At 47.5% G+C, this 22,028-nt stretch overlaps 2 protein-coding genes across 2 annotated transcripts in view; one reads left to right on the top strand and one right to left on the bottom strand.

The window, feature by feature from the left end:
- Positions 1 to 18,720, bottom strand: part of GABRR2 (gamma-aminobutyric acid type A receptor subunit rho2) — a 40,023-nt gene extending 21,303 nt beyond the window's left edge. The window contains exons 1-2 of the mRNA XM_041763801.1: positions 18,593 to 18,720; positions 13,793 to 13,899 (exon numbers count right to left, since the gene is read on the bottom strand). Of these exons, the coding sequence (XP_041619735.1) occupies positions 13,793 to 13,899; positions 18,593 to 18,705 (220 nt within the window). The 5' untranslated portion in view covers positions 18,706 to 18,720. The remainder of the gene's footprint in view (positions 1 to 13,792; positions 13,900 to 18,592) is intronic.
- On the top strand, positions 5,756 to 6,180 carry LOC121495815 (60S ribosomal protein L31-like). Its single transcript, XM_041763817.1, has one exon. It carries the CDS (start codon positions 5,777 to 5,779, stop codon positions 6,149 to 6,151), a length of 375 nt encoding a protein of 124 aa, XP_041619751.1. The 5' UTR covers positions 5,756 to 5,776; the 3' UTR covers positions 6,152 to 6,180.
- Positions 18,721 to 22,028: the final 3,308 nt, after the last annotated feature.

Here is a 22,028-nt window from a genome sequence, read left to right as displayed (position 1 = left end):
GTATATACCAACCTCATAGTTGTCATGAGGATTGAATGTGTTAATCCCTGCAAAGCCCATGTAAGGGTTTGGCATATAAGATGTTCTATAAATGGTTATATTATCACTGCCATTGTTACTGTGGCCTGGCTCATTTACCTAGAAGGTAGAGCCCCAAACTCATTCATTGTTATTTCCCTCGGAACTCACAGAACAGAGAGCCTGGCCCAAAGTGGGCTTAATACACATTGGAGGAGGCAGACCCGGTGGCTCAGCGGCTTAGCCCCGCCTTCAGACCAGGGCCTGATCCTGGAGACCCCAGACCGAGTCCCACGTCAGGCTCCCGGCATGGAGCCTGCTTCTCCCTCTGCCTGTGTCTCTGCCTCTCTCTCTCTCTCTGTCTCTCATGAATAAATAAATAAAATATTTTAAAAAAACACACACACACACACACATTGGAGGCAGGAATGATGGCCATCCTCTTAGTCCTGGTGTCATCACTGAGGTGCCACGATGCAGACCCAGTTCCCCAAGGAAATCACAGGGACCCTGGTGTCCCGCCCACCACACCAGCATAACCGCCCACTGTGCCTGGACTCCGCAGGGCCAAACTCACCCAGCTCCAGCCTTGGGTGAAGCGCAGCTTCACTCACCTCCAGCAGTGCGAGCAGAAATAAAATTCTCCAGACTGCCCCGGAATAGAATGGGGAAGCCCAACAACAGAGAAATCACTGTGGGCCACCCTTGAAGAAGGCTGGCAATTATAAGCAGTGTATGCTCTCAGCTACGATGGAGTTACAACTTGTCACAGTAAAGGGAAAGTACACCTCAAGGGTTTGTCGAAAGAGATGCTGTGGTCAGTGAATGAATCAGACTCATCCGGCAGTATCTTTTTAGAAAATAAAATTTTGAATTCCAGTAAAGCTAACATATAGCATTATATTAGTTTCAGGTGTACCATATAGTGACGCAACACTTCTGTACATTCCTGCATGCTCCTCCTGGTAAGTGCACTCTTCAATCCCCTCCACCTATTGTACCCATTCCCCCCACCTACCTCTCCTCTGGTGACCATCAGCTTGTTCTCTATCATTAAAAGTCCTTTTGTTTTTTTCTCTTTTTTCCCTTTCTTTATTTGGTTTTTTAAATTCCCCATATGAGTAAAATAACATGGTATTTGTCTTTCTCTGACTGATTTATTTTGCAGCATTATACTCCCCAGATCCATCCATGTTGTTGCAAATGGCAAGATTTCATTCTTTTTACGGCTCAGTAATATTTCATTCCATCTTTATCCATTCATCTATTGATGGACATTTGGGCTGCTTTCATTATTTGGCTATTGTAAATAATGCTGCAATAAACATAGGGGTGCATATATCTTCTTGAACTAGTGTTTTCTTTTTTGGGGGTAAATAGTACTAGTGGAATTACTGGATCATGTGAGAATTCTATTTTTAATTTTTTGAAGAATCTCTATAGTGTTTTCCACAGTTTGCATTCCCACCAATAGTGCAAGAGGGTTGGTTCCTTTTTTCCCCACATCCTCAGCAATACTTGTTGTTTCTTGTGTTGTTGATTTTAGCCATTCTGACAGGTGTGACAGGACACGCATTGTAGTTTTGATTTACATTTTCCTGATGATGGGTGATGTTGAGCATTTTTTCGCGTACTCGTTGGCCATCTGGATGTCTTCTTTGTAGAAATATCTGTTCATCTCTTCCATCATCTGGCCGTATCTTTTCAAAGTCTTTCTAAAGCCTCTTTTTATAATGAAATGTTCTTGGGCTTGTAGTAAAATTAATTGAAACAAAAAACAAGGGCTTAATAATGATTCTTTATTATTCTTCTTACTTTGATATTTTAGGTGTCACAGTCTTTCATAGATCAGCATAGCAGCAGCTTACTCTGCGTAAGACTCTCCACGTATGCTCTCTCTCAGTACTTCCTGATGTTACCATGCCACATTGACTGCCTGCTTCATTCATTCAAACCTGCGCTGCCCATGTCCATCAGGCCAGGCCCTCAGGGGTGCAGTTGGGAGCATGGAGATCAAGAAGACAGTTTCTTTCTCCAGGGGGGACTGGAAAAACACACTAAGGGGGACAATGAGCTCTGTTTCAGGGCACATCACAAATGTGATAATAGAAGCATCAAGGAGAGGGGCATCTTGCTGGCTTGGTCAGTTAAGCATCTGCCTTGGGCTCAGGTCATGATCCTGGGGTCCTCGGATCGAACCCCACATCAGGCTCCCTGCTCAGCAGAGAGCCTGCTTCTCCTTCTCCCTCTCCCTCTGCCCCTCCCTATGCTCACTCTCTTTCCCTCTCCCTCTCAAATAAATAAATAAAATGTAAAAAAGAAAGAGGAGTACCTAGGAGATACTGCAGGAGGCCAGAGGAAAGCTCAATTAATTCTAACCAAAGTCACTGTAGAAAATTTTACAAAAGAGACAACTTTTGATTAATTCTGACAGTGGACACTGGAGAAAGTGTCCCCATAGGGACAGTGTTTGGGCTGGGCTTTGAAGCATTGGTTACTTCTCACAAGTAATGAAGGGACGATAGGCATTTCAGGTTGTATGAACAGTGTCAGGAAGCACAGGGGAATGAGGTGGATCATTAAACCACACTTCTCAGATGTGAAAAAATAGGCAGCTTCTTTGATCTTTCTTGCAAAAGATCATGCCTCAAGGTGTGAGAATTTTGCAGTTACCAATTAATAGCAGCTCAGTCTAGTCTGGTTTTAAAAGTGTTTTAGATTTCCCCTCACCTTGGGTGACCTTGCAGCATAGAGGAGAAAGGGGCCCTTGTATCCACACTGGCTGGCTTCTGTCATGAAGTACTTGGTCTGGACCGACCCCTGGACTGGCATCTGCTGAGCTGCAATAAACTCCATGGGTCTTTTGGCAAATCCATGAACCCTCCTTTTGCCTCCAGTAGCAAGACCCTCCCACCCAGTGGGTCTCTGTGTCCAGATCTGAAGCCTGTGCTGGTCTGCTGGTCACTTCAGCATGCTATATCTGCTAAGGCAAGAAACACAGACTAAACCAGACACACACACACACACACCCTCTCCCATGCTATGCCAAGACTGTGAGCCACTAACCTTCCTTCTCTACCACATCCACAAAACATTCTTGGGTTCCCTCAGAAAGACAGACTGGCACTCAAATGATGAAAAAAACTCTCCGTTGTACTGTTCCAAAGAGGGACCAGGTTACTTCACAGAACGTCATATGCTGCAGGATTCCATTGATATGAAACTCAAGAATGAGCAAAACTAATTAGAGAGAGGAAGACAAATCATGAGAGACTCCTAACTCTGGGAAACAAACAAATGATTGCAGAAGAGGAGGTGGGTGGGGGGATAGGGTAACTGGGTGATGGGCACTAAAGAGGGCATGTGATGAGATGAGCACTGGGTGTTCTACTGTATGTTGGCAAATTGAATTAAAGGAAGAAAAAGAGAGAAAGAAAGAAAAGAAAGGAAGGAAGGAAGGAAGGAAGGAAGGAAGGAAGGAAGGAAGGAAGGGGAAGGGAAGGGAAGGAAAGGAAAGGGAAGGGAAGGGAAGGGAAGGGAAGGGAAGGGAAGGGAAGGGAAGGGAAGGGAAGGGAAGGGAAGGGAAGGGAAGAGCAAAATTAATTTGTGATGATAGAGGTCAGCATAATGGCGACCCTTGGGAGGCACTAACTGGGAGGGGAGATGAGGAAGCCTTTTGAGGAGCTGGAAACGTTCTAGATCTTGATCTCGGCAGTGTTTTCAAGGATAAATGTTTACATATGTAAAAAGTCAAGCTATATACTTAAGGTTTATGAACTTCACCTTACATACCTTTGTGGTGGGCAGAATAATGCCCCCACCCCAAGGATGCTTATATCCTGATCTGAAGAACCTGTGAATATGTTAGGCACCATGGCCAAGAGGAATTAAGATAGCAGATAGAACTAAGGATGCTGGGCAGCCTGGGTGGCTCATCGGTTTAGCACCACCTTCAGCCCCGGGCATGATCCTGGAGACCTGGGATCGAGTCCCACGTCAGACTCCCCGCATGGAGCCTGCTTCTCCCTCTGCCTGTGTCTCTAACCCTCTCCCTCTGTGTGTGTGTGTCTCTCACGAAAAAATAAATAAAATCTCTAAAAAAAAAGAACTAAGGATGCTAAGCAGCTGACCTGAAGATAGGAAGCACAGCCTTGATTATCCAGTGGACCCAATGTAATCACAAGGCCCTTCAATGTGAAAGAAAGAAGAGTTCAGAGTGATGCAGGGTTGGGAGAGCTTAATCAGCTGCTGCTGGCTTTAAAGACAGGCGGGGACGCTGGGAATTCAAGAATCTGGGCAGCCTCCAGAAGCCAGGAAGGGCGAGAAAGCAGACTCTGTCAGGAGCCTCCAGAAAGGAGCACAACCCCGGGGACCCCTTAAGTCACCGGTGAGACCCGTTTCAGACTTCGGAATGACAGAGCCATAAGGTAATAGACCTGTGCTGTTTTAAGTCTCTAAATCTGTGGTGATTTGTTAAAGACCTCCAGAACCCTAACACGGTGCTTACTTCAAGAAAATATTGTTTTAAGGCCCAAGAGAGAGCGTCCTGGATGGGCAGGGGAGAACCCGGGTGCAGACCGTGTCCATGGGCTGCCTCAGTGAGCACCCTGTGCACCCTGTGCACCGCTGACTCCCCAAGAATCAGCCTCGACCGCCTTGCTCTATTTCACTGACTCTGTGCTGAACTGTTCTGGGGAAACCACCCACATGTCCATCACTGGGAAAGGTAGAAGGGGCCGCTGGGTGGGCACAGACCCCAAGGAAGGAGGGGCCTGCTATGAACTGAATGCTTGTCTCTCCCCTCACCCCCACCCCAAATTCATACATTGAAGCCTAGTTGCCATATGTGTGGTGTTAGCAGGTCAGGGCCTTCGGGAGGCGAGCTGTTCATGAGGGTGGAACCTCCACAGATAGGACTTGTAAGAAGAGACACTTTTTTTTTTTTTTTTTTTTTTTTTTTTTTTAGAAGAGACACTTATGAGGAAACAGCGAGAAGGTGGCCATCCGCACACCAGGAAGAGGACTCTCCCCAGGAACCACATGGATGATCTCAGACTTCCAGCCTCCAGAATGGAGGCTCTTTATAACCTGCTCAGTCTATGGTATTTTGCTAAAGAAGGATTTTTGGTGTTAGGACTTTACGACCTAAGCTGGACTAGACCGGGGTGGTGGTGGGGGCGGGGGGGGCTACTTTCCTTAGCAGCAACAGCCTCACCAGGCACATGTTAGCAACAGGATTCTGGAGTCTTACGCCAGGGCTCCTGAGCCGGAGGCTCTGGGGTGGGGCCCAGGAGTCTGGGTTTTCATAAGCACTATGGTGATGATGCTGATCCACACTCAAGTTTGAGAACCTCTGGATGGCTGACCTCTAAGGAGACGTCTGAACCAAAATGAGATTGTACAATTTCCCATGCCCTCATGGCCACTTGCCTCTTATTGCCAAACTCTTCCACTACCACAGCTCCCCCAGCTGTCTCCACCTCCTACCTGTCCCCTCCTGATGCTGCTGAGCTGCTGAGTAGAGGAGTCTTCCCGGGGCTCTGGTCTCCTTGTTGAAACCCCTCCCTCTGTGGTCTCTGGAACAAAGCTCTTCCCTGCAGACACCCAGCCCCTCCCACAACCAACTCCCCCCTGAAAGGTCACGCTGACCCTCATCACCCTCCTGGTCCCCATCTCTGACCCAAACTCCAATAGCCTGATTGTTGGTTAAAGATTAAAAGAGGCCTCCAGCCTTCCTTTCCAACTAGGGCCTGGCAGAATGGCTCCCGCAAAGAAGGGTGGCGAGAAGAAGGGTCGTTCTGCCATCAACGAGGTAGTGACCAGAGAATACACCATCAACATTCACAAACGTATCCATGGAGTGGGTTTCAAGAAGCGTGCCCCTCAGGCACTCAAAGAGATCCGGAAATTTGCCATGAAGGAGATGGGAACTCCAGATGTGCACATTGACACCAGGCTCAACAAAGCTGTCTGGGCCAAAGGAATAAGGAATGTTCCATACCGTATCCGTGTGCGGTTGTCCAGAAAACGTAACGAGGATGAAGATTCACCAAACAAGCTCTACACGCTGGTTACCTACGAACCTGTCACCACTTTCAAAAATCTACAGACTGTTAATGTGGATGAGAACTAATCGCTGATTGTCAAATAAAGGTATAAAACTGAAAATAAATAAATAAATAAATTAGGCCTCCACGGGATATCTAACAATTTCTTAAATTTAACATCCCAAGACCGGCTCATTAGTGGGGCCCAGCAACCTGTCCTTTTGGAGCATGGTGACCCTGTTGTTCACCTGGGCTCTCAGGTAGGGTCAAGTGAGGCCCCTACAGAGAAAATTCTAATAGAATTTAAGTTTGTCAATTAATTCAAATTTATTTTTATTTTTTAAAAGATTTTATTTATTTATTCATGAGAGACAGAGAGAGAGAGAGAGAGAGAGAGAGAGACACACAGGCAGAGGGAGAAGCAGGCTCCATGCAGGGAGCCCGATGTGGGACTCTGGATCCCAGGTCCCAGGTCTCCAGGATCACACCCTGGGCTGAAGGCGGCACTAAACAGCTGAGCCACTCCGGATGCCCCAATTAATTGAAATTTAAATGAAATGCTAAGAAAGAAGGTGAGAATTTGTGTGGTGGAAGGGAGTGAGGCAGGGGAAAGGGGGCGCAGATCTGAGTGACAGTTTGATGGATGAATTGATTCAAGCTGGTTGGTTTGGAAGGGGACAAGGACAAGGGCTGGATGAGGGCTCCAGCCTGAGTCACCTGACAAAGAACTAACAGAAAACCAGCAGGTTCCTAGGTGAAGGTTGGAAGCATTGGGGTTTGCAGTTATCTCATGAGCCAATGTTGCCTGCCTTCTCTCCTGAATTCAGTCCTTTTGCTGTGTGAATTTAGCACAGAAAGGGTGTTCTCCTGGGTTCCAGAAGCTGATGTGGGGAAGGTGCTATGGCCTAGCCAGTGCCCCAACCTGCCCCTGGTCACAGGCTGGGTTCAGTCCCCAGGGGTTTTTGGAGTCCCTCAGTCTCAACCCATCCCGTGCTCACCTCCAGGCCCACTGTCCTCCCTGCCCGGTGCTGGGGAGCTGACCTCTATGGACAGCAACAATATTGGCAGGCCCGCCTATAGGCAAGAGTACAACCAGAGACCTCTATGCCATATGCTTGAATATCTGAAGGTTATAAACCAATCCAAGGTACTGCAACATGATATATAGCCTATCTTACCTCTTTGACAAATATATCTTCACAACAACCCCGAAGGCCAAGTCCAACTTCAGAACCCTTAGACTGCTCAGAGTTCCAGGCTGGCCCATGGCAGGGCAGGGAGATCAGGCCCCAGGCCCTAAGCCACCTTCCTTTTCCTACCCACAGCAGCACCCTCCGTGCAGAAGAGCCTCTTACGCATGCATGTGGACACTCCCCACCCACACCCCATAAGTTTATCCCACCCCCTTCCAAGAGCTATGCCTCAGCCACCTTTCAGAAAGAGGGGTGTACACACGGATGGTACAGTCCCCCTTGGGGGCTTGCCTAGGGAAGAGGCCTGTGCAGGCCCTGGAAACAGGCTCAAGGTAGTGTGGACAGGTGAGTCCAAGTCCCTGTGCTCAGATGTGGCCAGGAGGAAGACCCCGGGTGGGTATAGCCTGGTGGCCCCACAGAGCATAGCCTGAGGCAGACGTGTGTCAGAGCAGGGCCACAGCAGGGTCCCGCTGCCTGGGCTGAGGACTGCTGCTGACGACCACAGGTCCCTGCCTCCCGCCTTCGGTCTGGGTGCATCCACTGAAGGTGCCAGTGGGCATCAGAAGGCAGGAGGAGAATGAGAGGAATAGCTTCTCTCCCAGAGGCCACAGCTCTAGATTTTTCCTAAATTCGGGTAACTGCTGCCCCCTCTTACCCTTCAGGCCTCAGCCTGGTGATGGCTCCACACTCCCAGCACATTGGGCTCTCTCTGCCCTCACCCCCCTGAGCCATCCATCTCTTCCCCCCGCTGTTACTCTGTCTTCTCCCAGTTTCTTTTCCTTGATGCTGCCTCTCAGTGAATGGTCTCCCCCTGCACAGACGCTTAGGTGCCCCCAGTGCCCTGATGGCATCAGAGGCTGTCTCCCTTCTTAGCATCTCTCAGACCCCTCCACTTCTCCCTGTGGCCTTAGGTTAACTTCTCACAGGCTCTGTTCCAGACGAGAAGTGGCCAGCCAGTGACCAGTAACCATTTTAACTGCCCAGCATCCTCCCACAGGCCCACAGTGAGTGTCCTAGAGCACAGTCTTCCCAGAGCTGCCCCTGCCCAGCCAGCCTTCTCTCTCTCTGCCCCACCTCACGCGCACACACACACACACACACACACACACACATTAGATATAGTCCAGACACATGGAGCTTCTCATATTTCCCTGACACACTTCATCTTTTATCCAAGAGCACCTTCCTCCCTGGTTTGTCCTTTGTCCTTTTTTCTGCCCACTGGGCTCACTCACTAAACATCTTTCCAGATTCATTGCAAGCATCGCCTCCTGAGGGAAGGCATCTCTGGTCCTCTCTCTGAGCAGAACTGACCGTTTCCTCAGCACCCTCACTCCATCAGTAGGGACATCCAATGTTGCTTCTGTGGTACTTGGACATTGCTTCTGTGGTACTTGACTGCGCTTCATCATTTCTTTGTTTCTGTTAGCTTCTCGAGAACAATCTATCTTTTCAGGTGAAGTCACTGAATGTAAAGGACTCCAATGGTACATGCTTCCCAGGCAAGGGTGACTCCTTGGTGTTCTTCCTCCCTGGCTTCTCAGGGCAGCAGCCCCCTGGTACCACATGACCAGACCCTGCTGTGTGTACCCCACAGCTTCCGAACTTTCCTTCCCAGCAGTTCTCACATCTCCTAAAGTGAGGATCTCATTAACACTGGTCTTTCTCACTAGAGTGAACTCTTCCTCACCACTGGGTCCCTGGATACCACAGGCCCTGCTGACACATAATAACAGCTCAAAAAATATGAGGCTTTTTTTTAAAAATAGGCTCCACACCCAACATGGGGCTTGGCCTCATGACCCTGAGATCAAGAGTCTCATGCTCTACCAGCGAAACCAGTCAGGTGCCTGCAGCTCAAAATACATGTATTTGTCTTATGAACAGAAGTATTTTGGTTGGAGAACCTGACCTACTTTGTTGCTACCATTCTTCTTGATAAGCCTGACAAAGTCCTTGGATATAATTCAAAAGAATCCATAAGGACACTCCATCCCTCCTATAACAGTTTGATTTTAAACATCAGCGTTGTGCTAGTAGGAATATAAAATGCACAGCTGCTATACAAGAAAGTGTGTAGGGTCTTCCAAAAAGTAAACAGAACTACCATATGATCCACCAATTCCATTTCTGAATATACCCAAATGAATTAAAAAGCAGGGTTTCAAGCAGATACTTGTACACCTATGTTCATGGCGGCATTGGTCACAGAGCCAAAAGGTGGAAACCACCCAAAACCTACTAACAGATGAATGGATAGGGACCCCTAGGTGGCAGAGTGATTTAGTGCCCACCTTTGGCCCAGGGCGCAATCCTGGAGACCAGGGATCGAGTCCCAAGTCGGGCTCCCAGCATGGAGCCTGCTTCTCCCTCTGCCTGTGTCTCTGCCTCTCTCTCTCTCTCTCTCTCTCTCTCTCTCTCTGTGTGTGTCTATCATGAATAAATAAATAAAATCTAAAAACAAAAAAACAACAAAAAAAAACAGATGAATGGATAAACAAAATGTGACCTATACATTCAATGGAATATTATTTGGCTTTAAAAAGAAAAGACATTCTGATATATGGTACAATGTGGGCAAACCTTGAGCACATTATGCTAAATGAGATTACCCAGTCACAAAAGTCAGTCAAGAACTGTAGGATTCCCCTTCCACGAGGTACGGAGACTAGTCAAATTCATAGAGGCAGAAAGTAGAATGAGGTAGAAAGCAGTAGGTGGTTGCCAGGGGCTGGGCAAAGAGGAAAGAATGGGAGGGAAGTTTTTAATGGGCACAGAGTTTCAGTTTGGGAAGATGAGAAGATTCTGGAGATGGCTGATGGTGTTGGTGGTTGCAGAACAGGGGCACTGACCTGTACACCTAAAAATGATTAAAATGGTACATTTTATGTTCTGTATGGCAATTTTTTAAAAATTGCATTTAAACTCAAATAAACAGCATTGTGACGTACCTCCTAACACGTGGAGGAGCTCCCCGGGTCTCTGGAGCTTCCTCTAACCAGGACACGCTACTGCATCAGGCAGCTGGGAGCTTAGGCAAGGTATTTTTGTTTCAACTGATCCCTGGGATTATTAGGAAGCTGCTAGAATTTTAATCTTTTCTCTTTCCAGACTGAAAAGGTCATCCACAGGGTATCTAACCTTAGATAAATTCTTCTCTATCAACTACTTTTAAGCATCAATCTACAAGGAAGTCCCTCTCAAAGAAAATAGAGGAGACAGGGAAAAGAGATACCCCACAATTATCAACCGATACCCCTGTTCAAGTGACCCGCTCAGTGCACGTGGGTGCTAAGGAGAGGAGGGGGTCGGGATGGGCAGGCATTAGGGCTGGTGGGGCCCAGGCTCTGCTGCTAACCAGGGGCCTGGTACAGGGCCATCCACCAGCAAGGAGTGCCTTCTGCTACTTGCACGGAGTTGCCCATGTGCTGTTCTGTCCCCCAGGAACTGCCTGTCACCTCGGTGGTGTCCCCCACCCAAGGATGAGGTGCTGGGGAGAATGGGAGCCTCAGGAGCAGGTGCAGGGAAAGCTGCTTGGCTCTGAACCCTCTCCAGATACTCCCCACTCCTGGAATGACCCCATCCCACCCTCCTGGCCTGGACTCCCTGAAGTACAAACCTTCTTATCTACGGGCTGGTGAGAGTGTGGAGCCCTGGCACCTCACTGCATGCTTCCTTTTCCCCCACTTCAGCCCAGTGATGTCTGGACATCCAGGAAAGCCCTGAATAGGATAAAAGGTGCCCAAAGGACCAAACGCCCTGGGCCGGGGCTGGGGGGGCGGGGAGGTGTAGGGGGAGTGGTTTGGAAAGAGGAACAAACAGACCCCATCCTGTGCTTTGGGAACTGAGATCTGATATGTAAGAGCCTCAGGTCTTATCATACCTGCCAGAGGTGACCCCTCCTTCCCCTGCAGCTTCCCCCAAAGTCAGGGCCTTCCCAGCTTCCCTCAGAGGCTTACACAGGCAGGGGTAGGGGACCATCCTGACCCTTCAGTCTGTGGGGCCCCCTTGGATGGGGCACAGGAAGGCCAATTTGCTATTCGAATGTGGCTGGAGGAAGGAGCACCCTGACTGGGGCTGCAGCCTGTTGGATGATTGTCCTCAGAGCCAGGTTTTCTGGGAACACGGCAAGGCTTCACCCACCGCTCCCGAGAGCTAGCTCCAGGTTTCCTGACTCTCTCTTGGAGGAGGGCGCATTTTTATGAGGCTTTCAGTTTTACAGCTTATGTCCCAGGTGAAACCAGTTCTGCTCCTGGCTGTCCTGTAGCCACCTCCTAATCCTCCTGGGTGCCCCCAGCTCTTCCTCTTGATACCCCAGGTAAACTAAGGGTATTGACCAGGTGACTGCAGGCTCCTGCCAGCAGCAACAGCCTCCGGTGGAAAGTTACAGCAAGTTCTCGAGAGAATTACCACACCCATACACACACACCTGCCCCAAAACTGGACAGTGAGGCAAGGGCCATGGTATGACTTTTGAGGGCCTGGGGCATTTTTGCTTTCATGGGCTCCTTCCTCCATTAAAAAAAAAAAAAAAAAGCGTATCTTATAACTGTTTTGGCCTGAGGTAAATATATAATTATATATCTTAAGAACTTTTCTTCTACTTAACATTGCATTTTTTTTTTCCTTCTGGTTTTAACATATTTTCAGAGGCTTCTGAGAGTATCACTGTGAGCATCTGACTCCGTGCCTACCCTGCCCACTGGATATGTCAGCCCTGCACTGAGGGACAGACAGGTGGAAGGAACAAGAAAGAGCCTCAGCCAGGAGGGAGGGCCTGACCTCAGCAGGCGTGTGACCTCACCTCTCTGGGCCTTCCCCAGATGGGGAAACTAATAGTACCTACCTCACAGAGCGGTTGTGAGCACTAAAATAAGATGTTGTATGTGTCTGCCTTGGTTAGAATGGTGCCTGGCACAGAAAAAATCACCCTGAGGGGATCCCTGGGTGGCTCAGCGGTTTAGCACCTGCCTTTGGCCCAGGCCCTGATCCTGGAGTCCTGGGATCGAGTCCCATGTCGGGCCCCCGGCATGGAGCCTGCTTCTCCCTCCTCCTGTGTCTCTGCCTCTCTCTCTCTCTCTCTCTCTCTGTGTCTATCATAAATAAATAAAATAAATCTTTAAAAAAATTATTTAAAAAAAATCACCCTGAAGTGTTAGCTGTCATTAATACTAATGTGTGTTACTGTCCCAGCCGCTCAGCTGACCCTCTCTGTATCTTACCCGACACTCCGGGGAGAGGCATCGTGGAGCTTCCTGCTCAGAGGATGTCGCATTTAGACCTCCTGGAGCAGATACAGCTATTTTCTTCGAGCTGCTTTTTCAGGAAAACTTTGTTTTCATAAAATTCCTCCTCAGCATTACTATGGTGGCCCGGGGAGGGGGGGGAGTGTAGGGGGGCAGAGGGGGGGACCAGAGCTGCCAGAGAGATGGCAACTTCCTGACCTGAGCCCCTGGTGAGCAGCCTTCCTGGGCAGGACGTAGAGGCACAGGGCCATAATCTGCCTCCTACTTTTCTCCTGCTCAGCAGGTGTCAGAGCTCAGGGATTGAGGGGGAGGCTTTGAGGCCTTTTAAAATGCAAAGGCCTCTGGGATAAAGGAATGTCTAATCCCTTAACAGTCACACAGAGGAAAGCCTGACAGCTGGGTTTTTCTAAGGGGACCCTGAACCCTTATGTGTCAAGGGCTTTACATACATTATCTCTTTTAATCCGGGCCACCCCTGACTGTAGGGATTACTATCCCCATTTTACAAACCTGCAAACAGAGGCTCAGAGAGGGCCTGGACACTTGCCCGAAGGCCACCCCTACTGCCTCAGGAACCTAAGAGGAGATCTGGAAAGGGAGACAAAGGGAAAGGGAAGCCGGCTTGCCCAGGTCTGCTTTGGCCAGGGCCCACTGGCTGAAATGCACTGGGCCTCAGTTTCCAGAATCCACAAGGGGGACATTGGCCCCATGTCTCACACATTCTGCTGTTCTCACCCCACTCCCTGCCTGGTCAGAACAGATGGCTGGCTCCTTTCCTGGCCTCCCTGTGGCATTTCTCCAGTCCCTGGAAGGGACAGCCACCAGCCTCACCACCCCTCTCTGACTCCAAAGCAGCAAAGCTCCTTTGGGGGCAGGTCTCCGAGGGGACTTATAGTAGGTTAAATTGTTGCTACCCTGAGAGGCAGGCGGCCTTCAAAACCCCAAATTCCCAGCTAATCACAGGGTGGCCAAGCAGGGAAGCCATTCTGTGTCCAGCCTCTCCCGGCTGGCTCATATTTTAGGAAAAGCAATATGGCAGCAGCAGGGCAGGGGGACTCTGGCCGTAAACAGCTTAGCCCTCAGCAGCACTCTAGTCAGCACCCTTCTCTGCTCACTTCTCTCCTTGGGAACACGAGTAATTCTGGAAGCCGAATTGGGCTTATCTGACCAGGAGTGGGATAATCAGGGCCCCAAGGGAGGGCTGTGCCTGAGAGGACAGGACCGAGCAACAGCAGCCCATCCCCAAGGACCAGGCCCCACCTCGGCCAAGGCAAGTACTCAGTCCTACCTCCAAAGGCGGGCCTCATGGAGAAATCATGGTCCTCCACTCTGAGAAGTGGCTGAGGCTTTCCCTTGCGCATTTTGGTCACATCAAGGTTCTTCTTATATAGGTGACTGCAAAGACAAAGTAAGAGACATTTTCCAATGGCCCACAGAGGCATTTGGGGAGATTACTCCCTGCAGGATTTACCTGTTAGGCATCTTTTCTCCATCTGCTGAAGGCTACACACTCACACCTCCCCAGGTCCTAAGGACCAAACTCTTCCAGAGCCTTCCTAAGGTAAGTTATTATCGAATGACAGCAGTTGGGTTGAATGATGCAGGATTTTTTTTTTTTTTAGATTTTATTTATTCATGAGAGACACACACAGATAGAGAGAGGCAGAGACACGGGAAGAGGGAGAAGCAGGCTCCATGCAGGGAGCCTGACGTGGGACTTGATCCCAGGTCTCCAGGATCAGGCGGGCCCTGGGCCGAAGGCAGATGCTCTACCGCTGAGCCACCCAGGTGTCCCGGATTATAATTCTTAAAAATATTTTATTTATTTATTCATGAGAGACACGAAAGAGAGGCAGAGACACAGGCAGAGGGAGAAGCAGACTTCCCATGCGGAGCCTGATGCAGAACTTGATCCCAGGACCCTGGGATCACGTCTTGAGCCAGAGGCAGACGCTCAACCACTGAGCCACCCAGGTGTCCCTAATGTTTTTTTCTTTTTAAATGTTTCTCTTGGGATCCCTGGGTGGCGCAGCGGTTTGGCGCCTGCCTTTGGCCCAGGGCGCGATCCTGGAGACCCGGGATCGAATCCCACGTCGGGCTCCTGGTGCATGGAGCCCGCTTCTCCCTCTGCCTGTGTCTCTGCCTCTCTCTCTCTCTCTGTGACTATCATAAATAAATAAAAAAAAATTAAAAAAAAATAAATGTTTCTCTTATGTTACTGCAATATTGATTTTGTAATAAAATTCTGATGCTCCTTACATCAGCCCAGTTAGGAGCTGTCTACAGAATCCACCCTAATGTGCAGCCTCAATCCCAAGGAGAATAGACAAGGTACAGCCAAGGCGGATCAAGACCCCAGCTGGGGACAGGGTTGCTCTGGCCACTCAGCCAGGTGGTGGAAGGTGGAGCCAGCCATGGACTGCAGACCCTGGTCCACTCTCCTTCCCTAACCCAGATGACAAAGGAGTCCCTCTCTATTCTCTCTCATCCACACTCACTCTTTCTAGATCATCTTTATGTTTTTTTTTTTCTCACCACAACCACACATAATCCTAAAACAGTAAAATCCTAAAAATATATATATTTTAAAGATTTTATTTATTTATTCATGAGAGACACAGAGAGAGAGACATGCAGAGACACAGGCAGAGGGAGAAGCAGACTCCATGCAGGGAACCTGATGCAGGACTCGATCCCTGGTCTCCCGGATCACGTTCTGGGCCGAAGGCAGCGCTAAACCACTGAGCCACCCGGGCTGCCCAGAAATCCAAAATATTCTAACATTTTTTTTAAATTATTTATGATAGTCACACACAGAGAGAGAGAGGGAGAGAGAGGGGCAGAGACACAGGCAGAGGGAGAAGCAGGCTCCATGCAAGGAGCCTGATGTGGGACTCGATCCCGGGTCTCCAGGATCACGCCCTGGGCTGAAGGCGGCACTAAACCACTGTGCCACCGGGGCTGCCCTGGAAGCAGTTTTTGAAAAAGCACCCACTGAGCAGAATAATTGTTCTGTGAGGGTGTCTTGGCCAGAGTAATTAATACAGAAGGTATATGGGTTACAAGAGATCCTAACAGAGTGTGTGTGCATGTGTGTGTGACTGTATACGTGAGTGTGACCATATAATTTACATGTGAAGGGATGGCTGTGTGTGTGAGACCATGTGTGGGGCGTGCATGTGTGTGGCGTGACTATGTGAAATCCTATGTATGGTGTGTGTATGTATGACTGTGTGGAGGGGGTTGGGGGGACAGCATTTCAAAGAAAAGAAGCTCCCCTACAGAGATGCAGTGCTCTAAAAGTCAGGTCATTTTATTCCTGTTTATTCTATAGCTTAACTCTTCTGTGTCAATGATGAAAGTAATTGTTTAGTCAGATCCTTGGCTGAAATTTTTCACAGGCGGACACAGCTTCATGATTGCCTGAGCGTGTACATGCCCTGGTGGACTTAGAAAGGCCTAGAATCATGTTCCCTGATGTGACATTTTCTCTGTCTTCTTTCCCAGCCTCTCCCTTCAATAATTATTTTATATTTGTTGAATGTATATGTTTACCTTTTCTTCCATTTTAACATATCCTGGGATGGAGTTCAAGAAACTGTGGTCACCCCTAAGGGTCAGATTCAGTCTGTCCCCAAGCTCGGGCAGGTGTCTGGGAAGGACTGTGGGTCTTCTGAGGAGTGACACAGGTATGAGAGCCCAGGCTGCCGAGGAGGATCCCTGAGGATCCCTGAGGGGCTCGTGCTGAACCCTAGCACTGTTCTCGGGGTACAGACAAGTCCATATAACGCTATTCCTCCAGGTGTGGAGGCCGAGAAAATTAAGGCCATTCCACTTTAAGTTCAGCGTTAGCACAAGTACAGCCATCCCAGGCCCCGGTGAATAAGAGCTGAACTTTACCTTACTTCAGTTACAGGAAGAAAACAGCTTAGAGCTTAACGTCCTAGAAAGCCCCATATTAGAATAAGAACAGAGCCCAAGCCAAGGGCAGGAAGCCCCTATTAGAATGAGAACAGAGCTCAATGCCCTTGAAGGCCCCATATCAAAATGTAAACAGAACTTGAGGAATTGCTCCACCCCTTCTGGAGATCCCCTAGACCAGCCTCTAAAAACTAAACTGAAACCCACCTCGGGGCCCAAGTCCCTGCTCTGCTGTGTCGGGTATACTTGGACCCAAGCTCGAGCTTGTAAATAAACCCTCGTGTGTTTGCATCGGTGTCGGCTCCTTGGTGGTTTCTCGGATTCGCGATCTTGGGCACAACACAGGCTGAGTACATCAGGGAGCCTGCGTTCTAGCCCCTGGGGGTCACTAACCAGCTGTGTGACTTACCCATGCCTGCGAGCCGACTTTCCAGCATCTGTAAAATTGAGATGGTGTTTCCAGTGTGTGCTCTGTAAAATAGGAATCCCACAAGAGAGTCCCCAAAAGTGGGGTTTTCTGAGAAACTGCATAATTTATTTTCCTTTTCCAAATTCAGAGTGTCTGCATAATAAAGGTTCTAGAAGCTGCACTATAAAGACATCTGTTTAAAATGGTGCAAACCAGAGTTTCCCAAGTTCCTTTGACCCGGAAACCCCTTTCTCATACAACACCTAGTCACATTTACAGTCTTAAAGCTCAGAAGAATTACCAGATCAAATGACCCCTGAGGTTCCTTCCAATTTACCAGCCCGTAATTCTGGCAACGTAACCAGGATGAGGCTTCCAGAACAGTGCGTCTTCCCTGTATCCTGGACAAATTTCATCTGTTTGCTTTCTGCGTTAGGCCCTGTAGAGTGTGTAGCTCCCCCAGAGCAGCGGCCTCCTAAGACACTCCATGCGGCCGCAGAAAGTAGAGATTGTAACTCTACTGATAGTCTTTATGTAAAAATAAGGACCTGATCAAGTTTTACTTCTGTATACATATGTACAATAGCACAATGTATATAAGTGAATATATGGGAGGTACAGTTTCAAAAAATTGTCACTGAGAGCGGTGCCTGATTAAAAATAAAAACCAGTGACCTAGAAAATGTGCCTCAGTGTATTACTGCTCACAGTCATTAGTTCACACATGATGAGTAGAATGGAGAACAGATGTGTAACATCTCACACATGCTGTTTACATCTCAGCTGCTTACTCTTCTCCATGCTGAACAGTTGTTCAACGTCGGGCCTGGAGTATCGCACTTCGTACATCGGTTCAAACACACTTAATAAGGAACTTTGATTTGTAATGTCACGATTTTTTAATGCAAACTCTGCACCTAACCAGTATCTTGGAAACGTTTCCGTCACATGGTGCCAATGGCAGTTGCTGTGTCCACACATGTATTTCTGATAACCTAGCAAAGTTTAAATACCTTCTCTTTTTTTTTTTCTTTCTTTCTTTCTTTTTTTTTTCAAATACCTTCTTAAGATTGAAATAGTGAGAGGTGCCTGGGTGGCTCAGCGGTTGGGCATCTGCCTTCAGGTCAGGGAGTGATCCCCGGGGTCCGGGGATCCAGTCTCACATGGGGCTCCCTGCGAGGAGCCTGCCTCTCCCCCTGCCTGTGTCTCTGCCTCTCTCTCTGTGTCTCTCATGAATAAATAAATAAAGTCTTAAAAAAAAAATCAAAACAGTGAAAGGAAAATTGATACCATTATAAAGCTGTTCCCAATCAAATAATTTAAAGAAGTCAACTTTCAGTTACATGTTTTTCTTAATAGTTTCAACGAAATTCCTATATACAGTCCCCCCTCCGACGTTCCTGAGTGCAGTTACTCAGCAGGCCCCCACCGTCCCTACAGGATGTCATCCTGAGCAACAAAGCAACACAAGCTGAGAAGTACGAGGTGTTTTACCCCCGAAATCTTCAACCACCTGCCTTAAGTCAGAATGCTTGGACAGAACAGATACCAGAACAAAATGCTTGGCCTAGTCTAGCTTTGCTCTCCTGTGCCTGTGACACTAGAGAATATTTGTGCCCTGAGACAGACTGGTGGCCCCATCTACCCCTGGATGGAAAATCGATTCCAGGAGGACAGTGTCACCACTAGCCCTCCTGGGAGCTGTCCCGCTGTGCCCCGGTGCTAGTGGCCTTCCTCGCCTCCCACCCACCACTTTACCTTGGCTTGGGCATTTCCAGCTGCCCTGTCCATCTCTTCCTCTTGGGTTTTCTGCTTTCCACGAGAGCCGTCAGGCAAAACAAGAACAAAATGAGTCTTGTGAAATAAGGCATTCTGTGAACGTCTATGATGCCACAAGCTGCTCTCCAGTGACCTGTAGCGGGGCGGACCCCCCTGAGCTGAACCATGGATTCAGTCTGTCGCTTTGTGATGGTGCTTCTCCAAGGGGCTGCAAGAGCATGACTGGCCAGATGGATTTTTGCGATTAAATATTTGATAGTGATGCTCGTCCCACCCCACCTCCCACCACAGCTCCTCCACCCCCCTGCGTGACACAGACACCAAGGCTTTGCCCTCCCTGCTGCTTAGTGATTGGCCATTAGTCAACAAGTTTGTACTCCTGTGAAATTCTGCTTCAGCTGAGTCCCAGAGCAGCTTTGACTAAAACTGTTACGTAAAAAAAAAAAAAAAAAAAATTAAACCTTTTGAACATGCCAGCTCTTTGCTGAGAGCATTAATCCTTTCCTCTGGCTGCATAAAACCAGTCTGTCACATCCACTAGGGAGACAGCTTGGATTCTGAGTGGATTTGCAGGGAAGACCTGATGGACAAGCTGAACGCATGAATGTGCTCCGGAAATGCTGAGTAAACACACAAATAACCCATTTTCACAGGATTGCTTTATTTCTCAATCTAAGAAAGCATGCGTTGCCTATGGCCAAGAATGCTTGCTTCCTCCCCAAATCCACATCGTTTTCTCAATGAAAATACATCTTATCAAAGCATAAAGCCCATTTTGATTTTGAAGGAATGTATAAACCAAAGGAGAATTCTTTGGAGAACTCTTCTTCCTATCATGAGCATTAGATTAATTTGGATTTTTAATCCTAAAATGTATAATTTCACCATAAATTAGCCTTGATTCCTATCCTGGGATATGGAATCATGAACATTTGAAGTGTAAAGATATATGCGGTTATATTTAATCTACTGAATAGGATAAAATGTTTAAAAACTACTTATTACTTGCCTGCTGTGTCTGAGATGGAGAGGAGTTTAGTGTGGTAGAGACAGAAGGAGGGGAGGTTGGAGTTCAAAGGAGTGGTAGCCAGAAGGGAACAGAATTGAGGTGTATTATGTAAGAAAGACAGAATCAAAAGTTCTTTTGATTCCTTTAAGCAAAGTGGGATGACATGATCCACTTTATTTTGTTAAGGAATTCCTATCTGGGATCACTTGTATTGGAGAAGTTATAATAACAAAGGAGGATGGGGTCCTGCCCTAATGGAAGGAATGGTGGGAGGAGAAGAGGGAAAACAGAAGGATGAGACAGTCAAGTCACTTCTGAAGTAGAAGACATTAGCTGACTGAATAGAGGGGGAGATAGAGAAGACAACAGTGATATCTACAATCTAGTTTGGAGGGAGGACTGGTGAATGGTACCATTTACCGATACCCATTAGAGGTGGACAAGTGTGGTGGGGAGATGACATAGATTTCAACTTGTGGAGTTTGAGGGATTGTGGGACTTCAAGATACCAAACAGACCGCTGGAGTATAAAGAAGCCTGGAGCTCAGGAGAAAGGTCTGGACTGGAGAAATAGATTAGGAGCCATCAGTGTATGGTAGTAGTCTAACCACAGGAAAGGGTGAGATCTTCCAGGAAAATAGAAGTCCCAGTGAAGTGTAGAATCCTTGGGAATCTCTACTTTCTTTAAGATTTTATTATTCATTAATCTCTATACCCAATGTGGGGCTCAAACCCACAAACTTGAGATCAAGAGTTGCATGCTCTACTGATTGAGCCAGTCAAATGCACTGGAATCTTCACTTCTAATGGATGGATGGGAAGCCCAAACAAAAGTGTAGAAGAACTAGCAAAGATATTGACTATGAAAACCAAAGGAGTTTCTGGAAGGGGGTAGTCAACAGTGTTGTGAAGAAGTGAGGGCAGGAAACAGGTTCACTGGGTCTGGCAACCAGAACATTGGTCCTAACTTCAGTTAACTGTAGTGTTAGTTGAAAGATGTGGCAGGAAGCCGAATTACAGGAATTAAATAGGAAGTTGGGAGTGGGAATAATTTCAGTATTTGGACTAATTCAGTGGTTTTCCAACTGGCTGCTTCTCAGAATTATCCAGGTAATTTGTCTAAAAGTCCTATTAAAGTTCTTTTCCATAGATTTTGTTCAAAAGCTCACACTTTTCCTCTCTTACATTTGAAACAGGCTTATAAAGGACTGGCTAGAAGCCTAGAACTATTTATGGATATGGTTAGTTTTCAAGAAATATTTGTTTTGGGATGCCTGGATGGCTCAGTTGGTTAAGTGTCGCACTCTTGTTCTCAGCTCAGGTCATGATCTCAAGGTCATGAGATGGAGCCCTGCATCAGGCTCCACACTTAGTGGGGAGTCTTTTTTTTTTTTTAATATTTTATTTTTTCATGAGACCCACAGAGAGCGAGGCAAAGACACAGGCGGAGGGAGAAGCAGGCTCCATGCAGGGAACCTGAAGTGGGACGCGATCCCAGGACTCCAGTATCACGCCCCGGGCCAAAGGGAGACACTAAACCACTGAGCCACCCTGCGATCCCCTTAGTGGGGAGTCTACTGGAGATTCTCTTCTTCTCCCCTTGCCCCTGCCCTCCCCTTCTCTAACAAATAAATAAATATTTTTTTAAAAAGAAAAGAAAGAAATACTTGTTTTTTTGCATCTTGGAACCTATCAATTTTTTCTTGAAATCCTTATTTTCAGTAGATCAATTATTGTAATGATGGTATGGAGAAAAACTCAGTTGGAGGTAAGTATAAATTTTTAAGTAATGGCTTTATTGAAGTATTGGTCACAGACATAAATTTCCCCCTTTATTTTTCAAAGATTTTATTCATTTATTTGAGAGAGAGAGCATGAGTGGGAGGAGGAGCAGAGGGAGAGGGAAAAGTAGATACCCCACTGAGCCAGGAGCCTGACCCAAGGCTTCATCCCAGGACTCTGAGATTATGACCTGAGCCCAAGGCAGATGCTTAAATGACTGAGCCACTCAGGTGTCCCAATTTTATTCCTCTAAACTGTGGTTTTTAGTAGTCAGTGTGTGTAACCATCACCAGTATCTAATTTTAGAACATTTTCATCTCCCACCAAAGAAACCTCATACCCATTAGCAATCACTCCCCCTTCACTTCCCTTCAGCCCCTGGCAATCACCAACCTACTTTGTGTCCTGTGGATTTGCGTACTGTGGGTATTTCATATAAATGGAATCATACACAATTTAGCCTTGTGTGTCTGGTTTCACTGGACTTGATGTTATCTTTTCTTTTTTTTTTTTTTCTGGCATGATGTTTTCAAGACTCATTCATGTTGTAGTATGTATTATAACTTCATTCCTCTTTATTGCCAAGTAACATTCCACTGTATAGACAGAACACATCTTGTTTAT

Source organism: Vulpes lagopus, chromosome 1 (genome assembly GCF_018345385.1).
Source record: "Vulpes lagopus strain Blue_001 chromosome 1, ASM1834538v1, whole genome shotgun sequence".
NCBI lineage: Eukaryota > Metazoa > Chordata > Mammalia > Carnivora > Canidae > Vulpes > Vulpes lagopus.
This window is presented reverse-complemented; position numbering and strand designations above follow the sequence as displayed.